An 18274-nucleotide genomic window follows, 5' to 3' on the forward strand; every position below is an offset into this window, starting at 1 on the left:
TATGTGCCCAGAACACAATATCCTGCCAAAACGTGGGCTCTCTGTGAGAATGACCAACAGAGGCTCAGATATATATATACAGATATATAAGAAGTGGTCGGTTTAATATCTGTAGGGAACTGACTTTAGCCTTTAATGTTAGCTTTTTAAAGACAAACTCATTCTTGGGTTGAACTTGAAGATGTGTGAGTCTATTCCCGATGCTGACACCTCCATCAGACACATTTTGACGACGATACCATTAGGTTCACTTTTGACTTTTAGTTTAATCTGATGGATTCCGAGATGCACTTCCACTCGGTCGAGACTCTCCACTCCTGTAGCTGCGCTCTATTGCTGCAAGAAGCACACAGTTTTTAATACTGTATCCAATATCGATAAAACTATTTTCGGAAAGTATATTTTGAGGAATAATGCCAACATTTTGTTGGACGGCAGATTTCATCGACGCGCATGTCACTTTATTTGGGCGATCTGCCAGACGGAACAACAGGATTGACTGCAGCAGTAAAAAAACAACAAAAAAAAATACAGATTGACCCACGTACATTGGTTTAAAATGACCCCAGAGGTTTGTGAGATTGTCTTTTCCAGACAGGTATTCAGAAATCACTTGCATGTCAATGGAAGTACAAATTGATCCTTTTTTTTTTGGAATTAGGAGCGTGGTTCTTCTTTACCTTCCTCCATTGATAAACAATATGCAAGGCATTGAAATGTTTGCACAATTTAGGTAGTGTTGTGTGAGGATCCCCTTAATCCTTGACACATCATGTCTGGTGTGTGGTTGTTCAGGGTTTTATGGTGCCTGGCAACCATTTGGTGGAACAATGCTGTCATTCCCACCAGCAGGGTGGGTGGTAGCAGCACCGTGTTTGACAGACAGATAATAGAAGGAAATCTTTGGTGGTTTGCTGAGGAGGGTGCGTCTCTGTGTCACACACATGCAGATGAAAATCTTGCCCTTTTCCGATAGTTTATTTGTAGATTTGATTTTTTTGAAGAAAAAAAAAGAAAGAGGGAGGGATATATGTCATCTAGTGAGGTACCAAGAAAAAAAAAATATGAGCAGCTGAGCAGGAGAGAAATGGTAGACAAGAGGGTTGAAGAGGAGGTGGGTGAAAGTGTGGTGACATTAGAAATACAATGGCACCTCTGTCATGCTGGCTTTTAAGAATGTCACATGATGCTGAGAGAGTAGGAGTGCCAGACCCAAGTTCCCAGACATTTCTAAGATTTAACGCTTTTTTTTTCTTTCTTTTTTTTTTAAATCAGGCAGAACTAGAGCTGTGCAGATTAGTGTTTCTAATTTCAGTAAAACATAATCAGATCAAATCAGTCAAAGGATTATGAATGAATGCCATTGATGCCAACACATGTGCTGAAAAACAAGGGAGAAATCCCAGTTTGCACAAGTGATTTCTGCACTTTTACAAATACAAATTTGGTATTTACACTGGATCTGTCTTCTTGAGATTTGCGGCCCCGTCGCACTGGATCTCAGGAGGTCAACATGACTCTTAGGCCATGAAGGGAGGAATTTACAGGCGTGCCCTTGGCTGCAGCCATCACCGTGTCAGATCGAGAATACTACACCGATTTACTGCAATTCAAACAAAACCGGTGGAGGTCGAGATTCAAGAGGGATTATATTTTTTTTTATGAATTGATGATCTGGCCCAAATCCAGTCATATAATAAGTACAAATTAAACCTGAAGGTGAGAGAAGTGTCCTTTCCAAGATGTCAAGCCAAAGAGGAGAAAATCTAATATGAGCAATTAAAAAGTAATTTTTATTTTAACTGCCTCAAGATCTTAAAACATTAACAGTGATGTATGGGAAAGGAAACTTTGAGTTTTAGTGGTAGTATATCTTTAGTTAAAAGTGCCACCATTCACTATTTTCATTTCCTTGGGAAGGAACAGTATAGGACATTTGTTGATAACATGCTTCATAACCTTTTTGCTCAGCTACTGCCACAAAAAAATAAAAAATAAATGTTATCAGTAAGAAAGCACTTTCATGGATGACTACTGACGTGATTCCTATCAGCTTTATTCCTTTGGTATAGAGGGATAAACACAAAATATACGGCACAATAAATACCCACATAGGCTATTTAATCACAATGAATTATAGAGAAGTTAATTAATGAAGATATGTTAAAAGTCTGTGCACATCGGTCACCCTCAAAGTCAGTAGACAGTTATACAAACACTGCTCCAGAGTAAACAGGAAGTTTTCCCCCCATCTTTAGAGAATACTTTCTCACGACAGGCTACAAAAGGAAAAGTGTTTGACAGCCCTCGGAGAGCCTTGCTGTGTACACTCCTCCATGACGCTCACATAGTAATCAAGCCGCAGAGAAAAAAAGGCCCTTTAGACAAAAACACCAAAGGATGACAAAGAGCTAACCTTGTCCGTACTTTGTTCTTCCACCTCCTCTCATACTCCTACACTTCATGGGGAAAAATAACATAAAGATGGAGACAGACAGATATAAAAGGCAACTTGGATCATAGGTGAGTTGGAACCAGGAGGGAATTTAGGATGGGCTTTTGAAAAATGCTGCAGTGATATAAGAGAAAAAAGACTAGGTACAATGCTTGCTGCTGTGGAGCAGAGTGGAATCACCACCACAATCTGTGCACTCTAATCCTTTCAGATATGTATGAAGTACAGGATTTGGTTTTAGACACACTGGCGAAAGTCATTAAAGGTGAATGAGAAACGGTGGAGAAAGAAAGTAGATAATGGAACTCAACAGCACAACAAATAACACCACTCTCTCCAGTGCTCCTTCAGAAGTGACTCACTGGCTCTGTGAAACACATCAAAACTAAATAACTGTCAAAACTATAGACTGATAAATTGGTCGGTCATTCAGTTGGGCCAGTTTTTGGGTTTCTTTTATGATGGGCAATAGTTGTGAGATATGTTTTTTATTTAATCACATCTTGGTTCTGAAAAGTTTAATAAATGAACTTAAAAGCTCACTCATCTTCGACCACTTTATCCTCCACATGAGGGTCACAGGGGGCATTGGTGCCAATCTCGGCTGAAACCCTGTACACCCTAGACAGGTCGCCAGTCCATCACACGGCCACATATAGAGACAAACAACCATCCACTCTCCCAATTTCAATTTAGAGTGTCCAATTTGCCTAATCCCCAAATCTGCTTGTTTTTGGACAGTGGGAAAACCCATGCACGCATACTCCATGCAGAAACACCCTCGTGTCTTCCTGCTGCAAAGGCAAGAGCACTAACCACTACATATGCATACATATGTGTGCAGATGCAAAATGCAGATTACAGTGACTGTTTAATAATTGTTTACTTAGGTTAAGCATCTTTGTGTAACAATTGTTGGCCAAATATATCAGCAAAAAGATAAATAAATCACCATCATATCTGCTCAGTCACCAGTGGCTCAACTTTCTGTCAATCAGTTTTGAAAACAGCCAAAGACCAAGGAAATCAGAGATGGCAGACTTCACCCCGTTCACATAAGAAAACTATCTTGGATATCTTTTTACTAATTCAAAATCATATTAGAAGTTAGAGATATGGCAGTAATTTAGTGGCCACATTATGCACTGGTCACGATGGAAGTTGATATTTGGGTCACGATTGTTTCCCATCTTTAATTACATTTACATTTTGAAAACACTGATATCGCACATATTTTTTCCATTTTTTTGTCCTGCTCCTCTTTGGCTGTTTGCCATCTCTCATCACGACAATTCAAACAACATGAGCCTCCTTCTCGCCACTGCCAGTTTACTTTAGCACCGCCACCAGTCTCTCATCTGCAGTCGCAATCAATCCCATGGAGACAGAGTAACAGAGGCTTCGACCGCTCCTTCCCTTCAAACATTAATCCTTAATTTGGCACTATCTGTTAGCTTGTGTCCGGCTGTATCTCCCTGATCTTGATTTCCTCTTTCCCCTCTTTCTCAGTCTGAGGTACAAACTTTGTTTCCCCATTTACACAGCAAGTAAAATAGGACGCAAATTGTTGTCCAAAATTGTTTTACAGCACACTCACACGTACAAGTACACACACACAAATACTAAAGCAAACACAACTCCATGTATTATAATAATTTTTCTAAGATACAGGTCCCCAACCACTGGGCCACAGACCAGTCATTTGGTACAGGGCCCAGAATAAAAATGATTATCTTTTATTTGGAAATAAATGCTCGTCTCGGTCGCGTGATATAATGGCACGTCAAAAATGTAGCTTACAAGCTAGCAAAACTTAGTGAAAAAAAACAAACGTCTTTGGAGAGGCAAAACGGCCCAAGAAGGAGACAGAAGAAGAAGAAGAAGAAGAAGAGCCTTCCACTTCCAAGAAAAAGAAAGCTGCAATTAATCACGATTCCTACTTAAAATACGGGTTTATCACTTCAGGTGATTCTCACGCACCAAACCTGCTCTGTATGTGGCAACAGGCTAGTAAATGAGGCTACGAAGCCTCAGGAAACAAGTCGTTTTTTTTGTTAATATCCTCCTCACTGACAGGTTTAGATGTGGTGGTTACTTGAGAAGGACCTTTGTGCATATTCATGTATCCAAATGTGTCGTGTAATTGTGTCACTTATTGTATGTTCTGCCAAAGTGTTGGATTGTATGTTTTATGTTGGACTCAATGATGTCATCTCAGGACGCTATCCGTTAATAAACTGTGAGGGACTTTACGCCATCAGATCTAATGTGACGCACAAACGTGTAAATGATAAGTGGGTGACGAACATTGAGAAGACACATGAGAACAATCCAAAACAAACAGGTGTGAGAGGAAATATGAATGAAACCACACAGTGACACAAACAGGGACTGGCAAGAGGAGGTCAAGTTACTTTTTTTTTTTACAATTACTTTTAAACAAAACTGTGTGGAAAAAAAAAATCCATGAAACTGATTAAGATGCAACCAACAATCCCTTTTTCAAAACTTTGTCTCTTCCTGCAGGTCTCCTCTGATCCTTCCTCTGCCTTTGTTGCAGGCCAGCTCAGCCTGGAGGAGAGGTGACCTTTTTCATTAACCACCGCTACAGAAAGCTCATTCTGAGCAGCAGGGAGTGCACAGACACACTCTTTGAGGATTGATTGAAATCTTGCAAGGAGCGGATCGCTTACAGGAAGGCAGCACCGGACTTGATACAGATCGGCGCTGTGTAGAAACCCTATGAAAGAAAAATCCCTCTGCAGAGGTGGGGAGTAAAGAGCAGAAGTGAGGCCGTGCATGGGGAAACTGGCAAATCCCACCACGACGGGGATTGTGATCTTCTGCAATCAATACTCCCACGTGACGTCTGACCATGTGGACCTCGTCCTTTTCTCTGTCACTCTCTGACTCTCCCTCATGACATCATTTTCAACACAAACACACTCTCTCTGTTTCCTCCTCTGTGTCTCCCAGCAGTGTCCTAGAAAATTGTCCAAGTTCTGTGGGTTTTTATGAGTCATCTCCCGTGGAAATTGGTCTTAATTAAATCTTAACGGCATTATTTAACAGTGTGATTGCAGGATTATTAGACTCCCCTGTAGTATTTAGTAAGCAGGCTGCGCCTAATTGACTTTCCATAGTCACAAGTTCACATGTTGTGTTCACATCCAGGCAGGTATCACACTCCTACACCGACTAGCAACTTTATGTGGTACACATGCTCAACGGCATGTTAATGCACATATCTTTACAGCCAATCACGTAACAGCAGCTCAATACCTTTATGCATGCAGACATGATGGTGACCTTTTTCACACTATGTCAAACCTCATGTGGAGGATGAAGTGGTAGACAATAGATGAATGGATCAACATGATCAACACCATTGGTTCCCAACTGCGTACCCCCACCCCTATGTTTACTTTTAATGTCTCGGTATACTCCCGCACACATGCCACGCGCTGAAGCGCGCACCACATTGTTCAGCCAGTTTGAGAGTCACCAGGTGGAGGCTCTGATGACCGTCCTTGGCGACTTCTTCTGTTGTCCAAATATTTTTCTTTTCTCTTTGTGCGCGGTTCCAAAATCTGGGCTGCACGCGCAGCCTGGGTGTTGTGCGTTGATGATGCAAATTGTGTCGTGCGCACGATGCACATTGGGTCCAGGGCCTTTATATTATTTCATTATACTAAATGAATTAACTAAAATACATGTTGCAAAATTAACAACAATAAAGCCGTAGGGCCACGGGAGATTTAACTGTTCTATAAATCATAGTGAATGCATACTTTTAACATCTGCATTCTGAGTAAAATTAACCATTTGGGATACAAGCAGCTCTTCTTTTAATAAGAACTCTCTTACTTTAAGTTTGTACCTGTGATAAAAGACCCAGGGATTCAGCTGGAAACCCTTCATTTTACTTTTCTTCTCTCGCAAAAATTAAGCAAATTGCAGAATCATCTATATTATATATAAAGGGCTCCACAGGAGCTTTGGGGCCCCCAGTTAAGTTCCCAGCAAGCATCAGAATGGGGAAGAAAGGTGATTTATATATTGAGAAGTATTCATTCTTTTTTTTTACTTTGATCATGACATGCATGTTGGTGTCAGACCTGCTGGTCTGGGTGTTTCAAAAACTGCTGATCCACTGGGATCTCCGCGCACAACCATCACAACCATCACAGCAAGCGTCAACGACCTAAGACAATAAGATGGAGGAGAGAGGGCACACGGCTTTGAGCGGATGGTAAAGGGAAGATCATCTCTGAAAGCACCAAACACATAAAACCTTGAAGCAGATGGGCGACAACTGGTACACGTATTACCTGAGGAAGAGGCCAACGAATGTCTAAACAAACGTATTACACTGACTGTGCACGGCGAAGCACTTGCTTTATTCTAAGTCACAGCCACATCCGCTCCTAATGCATCCTGCTGCATGTCCCACCTGTTGCGTGAGAAGGGCGTCCTTCTTTTGCCCTGTGCCTCCCTTCCCAAATGCTCATTCCCCATTCGCGGCGAGCATGCCAGCGGGCAGACAGTGCCATCATTCAGCTGCTTCCTCTTCTGCTCGGCTAAACACTGGGGCTAAAGTGCAGACGGCAGCAAGATCAGGGACTTTCACACTCACAGACATACGCAATTACACACTTGCAGAAAACAAACTACTTCACACACACACGCGCGCGCATTTCTCTGCCTTTAACACTAAATGTCTGTTTGACTCACTTACTCTCTCTCACACACTTGGACAAATCTCCGGCAGCAAAAGCTGCGGCAGTGAGCCAGAACTCTCATCTGAATGGGGCAGAGCTGGTACCTTGATGGTGGCTTGTTAGGCAAGCCAACACACATTTTATTAATCCCAAGGTTAACACTGAGTGGATTTGTGCTTTCGCAGTGCTTTTGCTCACCACCTAACCTTGTCTCCCTGTGTCTCTCAATCCCACACAAACTTATTTTGGATGCAGCACTAATGGGAGTCATGAAATGCACTATGGGTTTGGGTTGTGCACCAACAATCTGTGCCAATATGACATTAGTTCCTCTACGATCGATATCTACTGAGCAAATCCCAGTGCATATTTTGTTACACACAGCGATGTGATGGGAACATGATAATATTCAAAAGGATTGCTGAAGTTTTTATTATGTGAAATGATTGTATACATGAATAGTTATATATTTAAGCTGTTAATAATTTATGTTGTTATATTTAACCCTTTTTTTGCTTATTTTAACCATTAAAAGGGACAGAAAATGTCCTGTGAGTGAGTGCTTTTGTCCATTTTTCCAGAATAACTTTCAATATCTGGCAGTTATTTACAATGTACTGCATGTTAAAATAGTGCATTAACAATATAAAAGGAAGACAAACATGAACACCAGATTGTGCGTGTTACATTTGAAATTTAAAGTAACATTTCTTTGAGTCTTTGTCTCAATGTCAAAAAAAAAAGGCCCAAAAATGGAAACTATGTACAGACGTTTTTCCAACTCTCTCCTCTCTGATGACAAAGACAAAGACGCAGATTCGCCGGCTTCCTGCAACAGTGCGAGTGAAATTACTGTAATAAACACACGTCAGCTCTATTTTTCTGATAGCACAAACCGCAGCATAATTACTTGAATGCAACGTGCGCTCGCCCAAATGTGTCACCTGCGATACGCTCGGTTCTAAACTAACTAGTATGAATATGTGATATTTGAGGCCAGTTGTAAACAGAACAATTCAATATTTCTAAAGGGTGCAACGATTAGCCGACGTTGTAGACAAAACCGAACGGCAAAATATGTTGCTGACAAATTTAAATGTCAATAATGGCCGGTTACGTCCTTGCTCACCTTTTTCACGCTGAGGAGCTGAACAACACAGACGGAGTGTGTCATCTCGTATCATTACCCATCTACGAGAGAGAGAGTGACATTTGTGTGCCGTGCCTCCACCGACTGCTTGCTCGGCTAATTCCAGCGCTTACTCCACTACTCGGCTAACAGCTGTCAATGCGTCCACATGTCACTTCCTCTGATGCTTTGGAGTCTTTATTGATTTTCTGCACAAGATGACAGTTTAGCTTGTGCTCTGTCCTCCATTGTGCAACATGACAAACAATGTTATTTGATGAGCAAAAGAGGACATAAATGCAGGCCACGCTGCGCTCACAGTGCCCTCTGCTGGACAACGTGGTCGTCAAACGGAACGATTGCACTTCTAAGCTCTATGTTTGGAACTTTAACAGGGTTTTTGTTTTTTAAGTGATGAGATTAGTTGATAATAAAAACTGAGAATATTATACACGAGCGAGATATTCTACAGACATGAGAGTAAGAGAATGCAAAAACATGACAACATGCACAAGCAAATGCCAGCCACATTAAAAAAAAGGAATGAAGTACTATTGCCCTTCTCTTAATCCGTCCCTCATCTCAGCCTCCTGCAGGCATGTCCTACACAGCATCTTGGACACATTGAGGATGCTGTATGAGTTGTTGTGGGGACATTGTTCAACTTCAGAGTGGAATTACCCAGAGGGAGAGATTTACTAGCTTGGGTCAGATGAGCTGTGGGGCAGATTCATGCTGGAGCCTGTAATAGTCTCAGTTCTCCAGCCACGAGATACCAACGGACTGACACATCATATGCTGCCTGACATAAAATACGACATCAAAAATACAGTGAGTTAAATGAAATCAGTGTGTCATAGAAGCTGCAGGTTTTTTTTAAATACATTTCTAAATATCCGTTTTCTAGAATAAATGTTTCTTTCCGCAGCAATCACTTTCATCTGAACACGGAAGATGCCGTACAGGCAGATGACAGTAATATTACTAAGCCAAACAATCATTACACTCCTAAAAATATGTCACAACATAAATACAGCTGCAAAATTAAATATCCCCAGATGTTCTATCTGATGACGATTGCTCTTCCACGGTGATATAAAGGCTCAGCTCAATGGAAGCAATTTTCCAAAGTCGCATCATCCAGCTGGGTCAAGGTCTAACATGCCCAGGTCGCTCTGTTGATGCCGACCAACGCCGGCCCCCACGTCACTATAAAAGCAACTACATCCAACTCTGTCACAAACAAACCCGAGATATTCAGCATGACCGTCTGAGACATTGCTCTTTACTAAGCATGTTTGTTTTTCTGTTCCACTCTCGCCTCGTCCAATAACGGATCAAGGATGCAAGTCGGAACCGAACAGCTGCATTATTCACTAATCTGTAAAAGGTAACTGACGGGATTAATTGTTTCATGAATAAATGATAACAAGAAAAGGGGCAGGGTGTTTATGTGTGTGTATGTTTAAGCTCTTACACACACACACACACACACACACACACACACACACACACACACACACACACCATGGTGTTGCCGTTTACAGTTTTTCCACCAGAGTTGTTCTGGCTGAGGTAAAGCTGACCGACCGTGAGAACCGCAAGAGCTAAAATTAGGGCAAGTGACATTGAAGGGCATGGTTACCATGACAGCAGGCCAGCCTTGAGGGTGTTTCTGCTAAGATACAACAAGTCAAATGCTCCGGTTGGATTTCAGACTACAATACCAAGTCAATTCGAGTCAATTCTATTCTTTCTAACGACTCTGCAGCCACAGGTCGGGTCTGTTTTAATAGTAGAAACACATTCAAGTTTCCTTGAGAACCTGTTACGTCACTGGTCCTGTTACAGTAAACTCTGCAGCGTCCCACCAGAGCAGCAGCACGCGCTCCTCTCCCATATGTCGTCCCTGTAGGAAACCAAGCAGCCGTTCTGTCCAGGCATGTGACACTTCCTCCTTCTGCCTGCAGAGCGCCGATGATATGAAGTGCTTGTGTGTGTGTGTGTGTGTTATCGTGTGTAATTGTACACAAATATTGGCAACGCACTGTATTTGTGTGTTGTGAGGTGGGTGGCTGAGTGTATGCATGTGTGTGTGTGTGTGTGTAATCATAGTTAATCAATAGAGGCCTGTATGCAGCAGCCAGCCTCCTCCTCCTCCTCCTCCTCCTCCTCCTCAGTGGACCTGTTGATGCTGGGAAACAGGGGGGCTGTTGTACAACTGGGTGGCTGCATAAACGTGGCGCTCATCAAATATGCGCCCCACTGCTGCCTGCCCACACACTTCCTCATTGAAATTCTGGTTAAATAAGGCCAGTCTGGCGAGTGCGCAATCTAAAAACTATTAAATTAATAAAAAATGAATACATGAACACCTACACCTTGACTTTTAAGAGAATAAAAAAAATACGCCCAAGTCCTGGACGATGTATGACAGATAATCATACATAGAAACTGTTCTGCAGTTTACAAGGCAAAACACCCTCAAGTTTCTGCCTCACGAACATAATGATATGATTTATACGGAAGTAACTTCAAGTCGTTTTTAGGTTTCTCACTTCTCAGCATATACTGTTCATGTGCGCCATCATTATACTGAGATTAGATCTGCTCCTCGCCTGTCTTCCTCTCCACTCTCTGCTGAAATCACAAAGAAGGTGAGTGAACTAAACCATCTTCCTATCACCACTCTATCTCACAGCTCCATCCTGTGCTGAATAATTTAGCAGGAGAAAATGAGGGCTCATTGCAACACGTCTGCGGCCAGTGACGGTCTGAACGATGACAGTTCGGAATCAAATTGACCCGCTGACTGCGTGATTGATCAAACTGTGGTAATAATGAGCAAATATGACTCCAGGGTAAGAACGTGTCTGAAAACAAACCGGGGCGAGCGACATCACAGCCCAGCAGAGAAAAGGAAGAAAGGAATTTGCAGCCAGGTCGACACAAACATTGCTATTTGAAGCGGGGTCAAGAAAACGAACACCCAGTAAGAGGGATTTTGTTTTGATGCAGCAAACACAGTGTGATTTTCCAGATTTCCAACACCTTTGCAATGTCCAGGTGCCTGTATTTCAATGTATTCTAAAAGGGTGCACACACACACACACACTCACGTTTGTAAGTAAGTCAACTGCAAAGAGCAATAACGACGGGTGGCTGTAATGCATAAAAATAAGAGTATTAGTGTATATTAGAAATGGGCTGAACAATTAATCGCAATACAGCCGACTGCAGTATTTGTTTAAGCCAAAATATGTGTCAAAATATCATTTTAGATGAATTATTGTTCTGACCTCTACAGACTGACAAGATCATGTTTGATCTGCACAAATAATAATCATTTTAAAATGTGTTTTTCAAATGAAAGTGAGAATAATGATGTAAATATTACCATTCCTTCTGATATTGCGAATCATATGAGAATTGCAATTCCTGTCAAAATCATCTCAGCCCTATATTAGAACATAGTTGGGTTTTTTTTATTGATTAATCTGTTTTTGGTCCACAAAATACTGAAAAATAATAATCAGAGTTTCCCAAACCACATCCTCAAACACAAACCAACGATAATCAGTTTGTTGTCATAGATGGGCAAAGAAACCACAAAATATTTACATTTATGAAGCTGGCCTTGTTTTTATTTTAGGTTTATGATGTAAGAAATGTATTAAGTCATAAAATAGCCGTGCTGTGTCAGTAGGATTTAAGGAAATATAATAAGCCATATAATAATGGCTTCACTGATAACAACGGTACAGCCTGTATATTCACAATTTAACTTTTCATTTACAGCCCACAAACTGTTTACGTTCTGAGTTTGTGTTTTGGTCTGTTGCATCACCCACCACCGCCCAGCAACCATCACAGCTCAGAGCAGTCTGACAGCTCCTTGTTTCCATGCTTCAGCCGCTTCCTTGCATCCAACACTCTCTTTCCAACACTTTTTAGAATTGGGGATTGCAGATTTGAAAATGCGACCGGCGGCAGTTGTACATATTTTACATATAGCCCCTATTATGAGAAAAGACCAATTACTTTAGTTGATGCTTATTCATTTATTAGTGGTTTACTTACCATTTAAATGTTACAGCCCCAAAATGTAGCAGGGCTCCTCTAACAGATGAGAGTATTGAGGACATTTTATGAGGTAGTAAATGCGGAATATATACAAAAACACATTTGTTTGCCATAAAGGACTCCACTGGGAGCCGTTAAAACAGTCTATTCTCCAAGTTTCAGGTCTCAGCTGCCACATTAACCCAGTCAATTAAGTCAGGAGCACACTGAGGTGAGGAGAAGTTTAAAACACTTGATATAACCGTCTGCTGTCAACTGTCTTCGACACACTTCTCATATCATTACTCACAATTAAATAGACTGAGCCTCAATGGGGTGCTTTATGCCAAGATGTTTATATTTCTCATAGGTCTGCTGGTCATTTGCCAGTAAGACATTAGTGAATGAAGCACCACTACACACAGTCTGATCCCGGTGTTTGCCTAGGGACAGGATTTGGCCGTGATAAATCCAATTTCCTCCAAAATGAGAATAAGCGAAATGGAAATTTGACAAATTGTCATTTCATATTCAAATAAAAGGAGGACCCAGGCCAGAGATGAAATTACATTATTTCTACCTGCTCCACCTCTGTGCTAGAAATCAATGAAGAGAGAATACTACCAGCCCGATATGAATATTTACACACTTGATAGAGCCCCATATTCAGTAATGGCTACATCTCACTTAGAAACCCTTAGTGCGAGAGGGGACGTGTTATTCATAGGAGGTTAAGTGAGTTTACCTGCTCAGACGCCTGCTAAATGAAAGGCAGTCAATTAGACACACAGACCAGACCAGTACAACATAGTAGCCTCCTTCCTCAGCAGACACCTGCATCACAGCGGCAGACAACAGGCGGAATCCCTACAAACCGTGACCTGAGAGGGACTGCAACAATCACATCACGTCAATCTGCCTCTACAGGAGTGACCTGGTCATTACATCATCACCCGCCACCTTTACCGTGAGCACGTGGAGGCAACAACATATCACCACATGTCCAAACCTGCAATCAATTTGGTTCCTTATGTGCCGTTTTTGTTTAGTTGATTTATGAAACACAATAAAAGCTTTATGGGCGCTGGATTCACTGCAAGGACACGGTGTTGTTGTTTTGGTTTGTTTATCCTTTAGCCTTCAGCCCTCCTCGTGATTCAAGCATAGACCGTACATTAGAAGTGGATGTAGTCTTCCGATTTGCCAGATGGGACCAACCTGGACAATACAATGTATTAAATAGCCGCCACGGGGCGACTCCACTGGTTGCAAAAAAGAAGTCCATTTGAGTTAGAGTCTATGGGAAAATGAGCCTACTTTTCATTTGATTTACAGCACCCGTAAAGGATGGGTCAAGGGTCACAGGTGCTTATTTCAGGTCTTCTTCAAATGCACATGGTGTCAGTTTTGTAACTTCACAGAAAATAGACAATACAGCATGGCATGTAAGAGTGGACACCAGTGTGACTGACAGCTGATCGTAAATCTCAAGGCTTCAAAATGGGAGTGCAAATTCTTATGTGTGATGTCACGTGTTTTCACCGAGTGGAACTGTTCCATTAAGAATAGTGCCAAAACAACCAGCCCCTTACTAAAATGGTAAAAATTTTAGTTAGGTAAAATGGTACGGTACCCACATCCCTGTGTTTCTTCAACACAGTCCACAGTCCAAAGCCTATCTAGTAAAGGTAGTGTTCCCAGTCGAAATGCAGGCCTGACCCAGGGCTTTACCATTCCAAACCATACCGTACTGTACCAAATCCCTCTTAGATCAAGTCTCTACTCATCAGTAAACTAGAGAAAATCCTCACAGAGCACAAACCTCCACTAAAGCTGCGCAGTTTCCCACAGTGTGAATTAGGGATGAGCTGTTGGATACGATACTCAGTATCAGCATTAGGATGTTAGTGGTCAATATCACTGAATCACCCCTCAGAAAAACAAACAAACAAACAAACAAACATTTTAAATCTGATACAATCCAGAAACCAAAAATGTTAAGTCAATGCTTCGTTAAGCAGATTTGACGTAACATTTCAGCTGGTTGAATACAGATGTAAGTTTAAGTTTAGGTTAAGTTTAGAATTGTTTTTGAAAACCAATCTAAACATCCCCAGAAAAACTTATGCTGCTCACAGACAAAGGTGGCCAAAAATATATAATCTATTTGGCAGCGGTAACTACAAAGCTGTGTGTGTGTGTGTGTGTGTGTGCATGTGTGTGTGTGTGCATGTGCGTGTGCACTTCAAGGACATACATAATCACAGCAGGGTATCACTTTACACGGACAGCTGCAAGAGACAGACTACACCATCAACCCGTGTCAAATCTGTAGTAGGTGTAGAGTCCTACCCCGCCCTGCATTAAACAGATCAAACAGGTTAAATGGATCAGACCAACGCTGACATTTCTTTAAGGTGGAAGATTATCTTTTACGAGGATCTAAAGATAACTTTCGGGGTGTATGGCAACATTTCTCTCATATTTTTTGAAGCAACTGTGACGATCATAACCAGCTAGCTTGAACCCTGTGCACACGCACACATTGTCCAGTGTCAAACTTTGTATTATTTTCTTCTTTTACAGTAGTTTGTTTAACTGTGATATAAACTCGATTATTTTCTGTCTGTATTTTTTTTTTTTTCAAGTGTGTTGCTGTTCAAGTTTGAAAAACTAAGCAAACACCTTAAATCTTAAACCTTTATTGTTTTTCGGTTGTGTCTTTTTCTGCAGTCAACAATTTAGCTGTTATTTCCTGTAGATGTGCACCTAGATATAACCTTTGCAAAAACAGTGACACAGATTTGAGTCATTCTGGATTTACATGACTGTAGTGGTGCATTTACAGCATGCCGCATGATATTTAGATTTACTGGATCATATTGAGTTTTACTTTTAGGCAGTCTTTAAACAAGCGGACAGAGAAGTTGCCTTTTGATTGAGGGGTTGCTGGTTCAGGGGCTGGGGTACTCCTGAGCAAGGTACCCAATCCCCATTGCCCATTGTTAATTGGACAAAATAGGCCCTAAAAATTTTTTTTTCCAATATCTGATATTCAGTGATTTGGAGTATTGTATCTGCTCATCACTTATCACCATCTCATACAGTATATGCAGCTGCTGGAGGAGCATAGGTGTACTACAGGTCCCAAGTATGGATAAACTAAATATCTTAGGACAAAGGAGAGAAAAATACTCATTATGCAGCTGCTGCTGCTGCTGCTGCTGCTGCTGGTGCTGGTGCTGCACAGTCATCAAAGCCTTGGTCATAAGAAGCCTCCCTGGTAGCAGGTGGATATCTGCTGAACGCTGCTCATATATTTCTTTTCCAAGTGCCATGCCTGTGACCTCTGAAGCCACCTTCATGAACAGCCCTTTGATTATTAATGTTGAAGGCGACGGCCTGGCTTTCGACCCGGCCCGAGACCACAGCGCTCTTTACTTAGCCCAGAGAAGGAAGCCATTGTAAATTTATGAGACATGATGCCTCTGTGTTACTTCTTCTTGTGGCGTATATCTGCTCCTATGCCCCTCCACACAACCCGGGGGAGGACAATCACTATGTGAGAGTCTGTTTCAGGGGCACGTTTGTTACAGATCCGTGCAAGTAACAGAATTTATATAACAATTTTGTTTATACTGACTTCATTATGAGTTATACTATCTGTGACACCTATGATTCTTTCCTACAGGACTTATCTGTGATTGTGTCTCCTCAGTTTATGGTGGCCTCATCATGCTTTATAGCATTGTTATCTCCTGTGGTGTCACTTTAATATTCCTGTAATAGTCCTGCTGGAGCTCTATGTACTCTGTGATGACTTTATAGTGATGCTACACTACTTTATAGCATTATCACCAGAGGTATTGCTGTAGTATTCATAAACAGGCCGGTAAATGTCCCTTTAAATGTTTTAGTGACTGTGGGTCTTCTCCATCAGACCTAAAGACAATTTCGGAAAAGTTTGAAGTGTGTAAGTCTAACACATGAGATGAATAGACAGTAGGGCGGCAACTCAGGATTATGCTCTTACCTTGGCCAAGGAGGTAATGTTTTTGGCCACTGTTGTTGATCTTAATCCAAAAAGTAAACAACACGTTTGCAGTATATTAACTGGGGATGCAGGTTGTGGACCAATAAAGAAATAATTATATCTGGTTAAATAAAAAGCTGTTAGGCTTGAGAGTTTTTTTCCGTTATTGATTCATCTGTCTGTTATTTAATAAGTGTTATAAACCAACCACAGTCACAGAGTGTGAGCTGGACACTTAAAATGAGTTTCCCGAACGTGAACAAGATACTGTCTTGTTTACTATCATAAAACATGTAGCGATAATCTGTAAATTATCGTTGTATAGATTAGGCTTTCTCCGAGGAGCGCCTACCTTTTCCGTAGTTGAAGTGGAGTTTGATGGTCTTGCCTTGGTTGATGTGCAGGTAGGTGAACCACACGGCGGAGGTGAGCAGAACCAGCAGCAGCAGGAGCTTGAACTGCTTCCGGATCTTCTTCACGGGGAAGCGCAGCATCCTCGCTCAAACATCCTCCGGTAGTCACCCCGGTAGTCTGGCAAAACGGGTGCTCGTTAGAAGTGCTCGATCGGGGCGAAGCTGTGTTTTGTTTTCCTACTCAAAGCTGCAGTCACAGCGTCGACATGCCGGGCAGCGCGTGCGTAAAACCACGGAGAGACACGAACTAAGCGCGTCTCATTGTGCCTGATCCACACCGTGTGACAGCAGCACTGGACCCGTCGTCTCCTCACTTCTGAGACCGGACACTTCTGTGGCGGTCATTGCTCATGAATGCTCCTTCCATTTATGAATAGCGGGGCTTGTCAAGGGAGCAGGAGTGTTCCAGGCGGCGGCGGCAGCAGCAGCAGCAGCAGGGAAAAGGCTGCCGATCCAAAGCCGCTAAGTTCAGTTAAGAGTGTGACCCGGGGAACAAAATAGCAGTCAAGCGATAATCTACATAAATCCCCCTGTAGCTCCAGTATCTCTCTGCGCTGACGCTGATGATTCTATCTGCTGATCAAAGTATCAAACAGCATGATGACGAGAAAGGATCGGACATCTCCTGACTGCAGCAGCTCCTGCACAAATGATCCAGCAGAGCACGCGGGTGATTTAATCTTTCCCAAATGAGGGCAAATCAAATTAAAGGGGCGTTATGTGAAATGTGACACGCGTGGCAGGCAGATCAGGGAGAGGTTACGATGGCAATCAACCAAATGTCACAGTTCTCTGTCGCGCGCGCGCTCAGTTCTCAGCAGCGCTCTCTTCTATTGTTGAACAGCTGAAACTGAGACTCGGCGGCGGATTCAGATGGAGTCCCGTGTGAGGAGGGGCGATCAGCTGTCATCCTCCTCATACTCTGGAGGGAGTGAAGCCCCGCGATGAGTAAATATTAAAAAAGCAGCGGATTAAAAACGGTGTATAGTCCATGGCTGTGGGGGGAAAAAAAACAAGTAATAAAATATCCAGATTCGACTTTACGAGGGAAGCGATTTCCATGTGCTCCGGTTGGTCCTCGTCTCACGGCAGGTGCATTTTCACCCAATTCTTCCAAAGTGTCCCGGTTAACCCGTGCGTGCGCGCGCACGCACAGCGATCCACATCCAGATCAAACAGATAAACAGTGATGGGCTTGTGTGTTGCCGACAGCGATGCACTGCCCTGTGTTGTTATTCTGTCATGAGTCTTTTTTTAAACGCCGCAATAAGCATCGTCCAAAATAACGCGCCTGTCACTGCGCGCACAGAGGAAAAAGCAGCTGAGGTTGAGCAGAGGTGACGCGGAGAAGCAGGCAACAAGCTGCGGCACGGAACAGCATGGTTTTTGTTTTGTTACAGTGAAACGCGAAAGGGTTATCTCTCCTTTCACTGCTCACAAACACACACACACACACACACA

At 42.3% G+C, this 18274-nt stretch overlaps 1 protein-coding gene across 1 annotated transcript in view; it reads right to left on the reverse strand.

Annotated features, from left to right (window-relative positions):
- The window catches only part of b4galnt4a (beta-1,4-N-acetyl-galactosaminyl transferase 4a), a 156831-nt gene extending 138557 nt beyond the window's left edge, over window positions 1-18274 (reverse strand). Inside the window, exon 1 of the mRNA XM_058645796.1 lies at window positions 16753-18274. Within this exon, the coding sequence (XP_058501779.1) occupies window positions 16753-16894 (142 nt within the window). The 5' untranslated portion in view covers window positions 16895-18274. The remainder of the gene's footprint in view (window positions 1-16752) is intronic.

This window comes from Solea solea, chromosome 12 (genome assembly GCF_958295425.1).
Source record: "Solea solea chromosome 12, fSolSol10.1, whole genome shotgun sequence".
Classification (NCBI taxonomy): Eukaryota; Metazoa; Chordata; class Actinopteri; order Pleuronectiformes; family Soleidae; genus Solea; species Solea solea.